General features: G+C 50.1%; 1 protein-coding gene across 1 annotated transcript; it reads right to left on the bottom strand.

The window, feature by feature from the left end:
• Positions 1–920: 920 nt before the first annotated feature.
• LOC124969280 (olfactory receptor 10H1-like) lies at positions 921–1,868 on the bottom strand. Its single transcript, XM_047532161.1, has one exon. The coding sequence runs from the start codon at positions 1,866–1,868 to the stop codon at positions 921–923; it is 948 nt and encodes a 315-aa protein (XP_047388117.1).
• Positions 1,869–2,076: the final 208 nt, after the last annotated feature.

Here is a 2,076-nt window from a genome sequence, read left to right as displayed (position 1 = left end):
TAATGAAAAAGTAAGGAAATGAAGTCATTGGTGAGAATGTGAAAACATCAGAACACAACTGGTGGGAATATAAAATGGGGTGGATGTTGTAGCAGTTCCTCAAATGATTAAACAGAGTTCCTGTATGGTCCATCAATTCCACTCCGAGGTATATAGCAAAAGAAATGAAGACAAGATCCACACAAAAATGTGTACATTCTTATTTAGAGGTGCATATAGTCAAAAGGTAGAGACAACTCAAATGCCTACTGACTGCTGAGCTGATAACCAGAATGTGGTCTATTCAACCGATGGCATAGAATGAAAAGGAACAAAGCTCTGGTTCATTGTACAACAAGGATGAACCTTGAAAACATGATGCTGAGCGAAAGAACCCAAACACGGAAAGACATATATTGTATGATATCTTCTCTATGAAATGCCCCAAAGAGGGAAATCCGAAGAGACATTACGTTAGTGGTTGTCAGGGACTGGGGGAACAGGAGTAATGATTGAAGAGATCAGAGATTTCTTTTGCAGGTGATGAAAATGTCCACAATTGGCTGTACTGATGATTGCACAAAACGTAAAACAGTGAATTATATGGTACGTGAGTCATATCTCATTAAAGCTGCCAAAAAGACTGAACCTAGATGATGATAAATGCTGAAAAGCTTGGGAGCAATGACCAGCATAACTATTAACAAGAAGGAAGAAGAAGAAAGGGAGAGGAGAGGAGAGGAGAGAAGAGGAGAGGAGAAGGGAGGAGGGGAGAGGAGAAGGGAGGAGAAGAGAAGAGAAGAGAAGAGAAGGGAGGGGAGGGGAGTGGAGGGCAGGGGAGGAAGAAGAAGAGGAAGAGGAAAGGGGAGGAGAGGAGAGGAGGGAGGGAGATGGAAGAGTGAACTGCTCCCCACATAGTCCCTGCCAGAGGGCCAGGCTCTTTAAGAGTTCTGGGGAAAGAGTTTGCTTAGGACAGTCTTCTTCATGGTGACCTTCAGCTCCTTGTTCCTGAGGCTGAAGATGATGGGGCTGAGGAAGGGCGTGAGGATCGTGTAGGTGAAGCCCATCAAGGTGTCTCCTTCCAGGGACCGGGGTCCCTTGGGCTTGAGGTAGATGACAGAGGCAAAGCCATAGTGCACGATCACTACCGTGAGGTGGGACGCACACGTGGAGAAGGCCTTGTGCCGCCCCTCTGCCGATGAGATCCTCAAGATGGCAGCCACGATGAAGGTGTAGGAGAGGAGGATGAGGAGGAAGCAGCCCAGCAGGGCTGTGATACACACCAGGCCCACGCCTTTGGCCACCACCGGTACATTCTCCCCACAGGCCAATTTCAACAGGGGTGGGACATGGCAGAAGAAATGGTGGACCTCATTGGGACCACAGAAGGTGAGATGGAAAATGGCCACAGTCACCACGAGCCCCATGACACAGCCACCAACCCAGGACCAGGCCACCAGACAAGCACAGCCACGGGGGCTCATGAGCACGTTGTAGCGCAGTGGGTGGCAGATGGCCACGTAGCGGTCGTAGCCCATGACAGTGAGCAGGAAGGAGTGGGTGAAGCCGAATGTGAAGGAGAAGAACATCTGACTGGCACAGGCCAGGAAGGCGATGGAGCGGTGGGTGGAGAGCAGGTCAGCCAGCATGCGGGGGATGATGGCCAAGGTGTAGAGGATCTCGGAGATGGAGAGGGCGCACAGGAAGAGGTACATGGGTGTGTGGAGGCTGCGCTCGCTCCAGATGGTGGCCATGATGAGCAGGTTTCCCAGCAGCGTGAACAGGTACATCAGCAGGAAGAGCAGGAAGAACATCAGCTGAAGGCGGGGGAAGGTGGAGAATCCGACAAGGATGAACTCAGACACAAGGGTGTAGTTTGGATCCAGCATGGCAGTCGTACTTGACAGAGGACACAGGAAAGAAGCCTCAGTGTTGGAGCACTGGGTCACCTGTGAGTTCTTCCTGGAAGGACCCCTGAGGCACTCCTTTACCTGTTCAGTCATTGTTAGTCCTTCTATAAAAAGACCAGTTATATGTCCCTTGGGATTAACACAAGATTGGCTCTGAGTTGCCTGAGATATCAAAATCCACAAATAA

Source organism: Sciurus carolinensis, chromosome 17, assembly GCF_902686445.1.
Source record: "Sciurus carolinensis chromosome 17, mSciCar1.2, whole genome shotgun sequence".
Taxonomy (NCBI): domain Eukaryota; kingdom Metazoa; phylum Chordata; class Mammalia; order Rodentia; family Sciuridae; genus Sciurus; species Sciurus carolinensis.
Note: the sequence above shows the minus strand (reverse complement) of the source record. Positions and strands in the feature narration are given on the sequence as shown.

What these genes read in the sequence shown, in the direction of transcription:
- LOC124969280 (XM_047532161.1), bottom strand. Translation starts at nt 1,868, where the DNA reads ATGCTGGATCCAAACTACACCCTTGTGTCTGAGTTCATCCTTGTCGGA.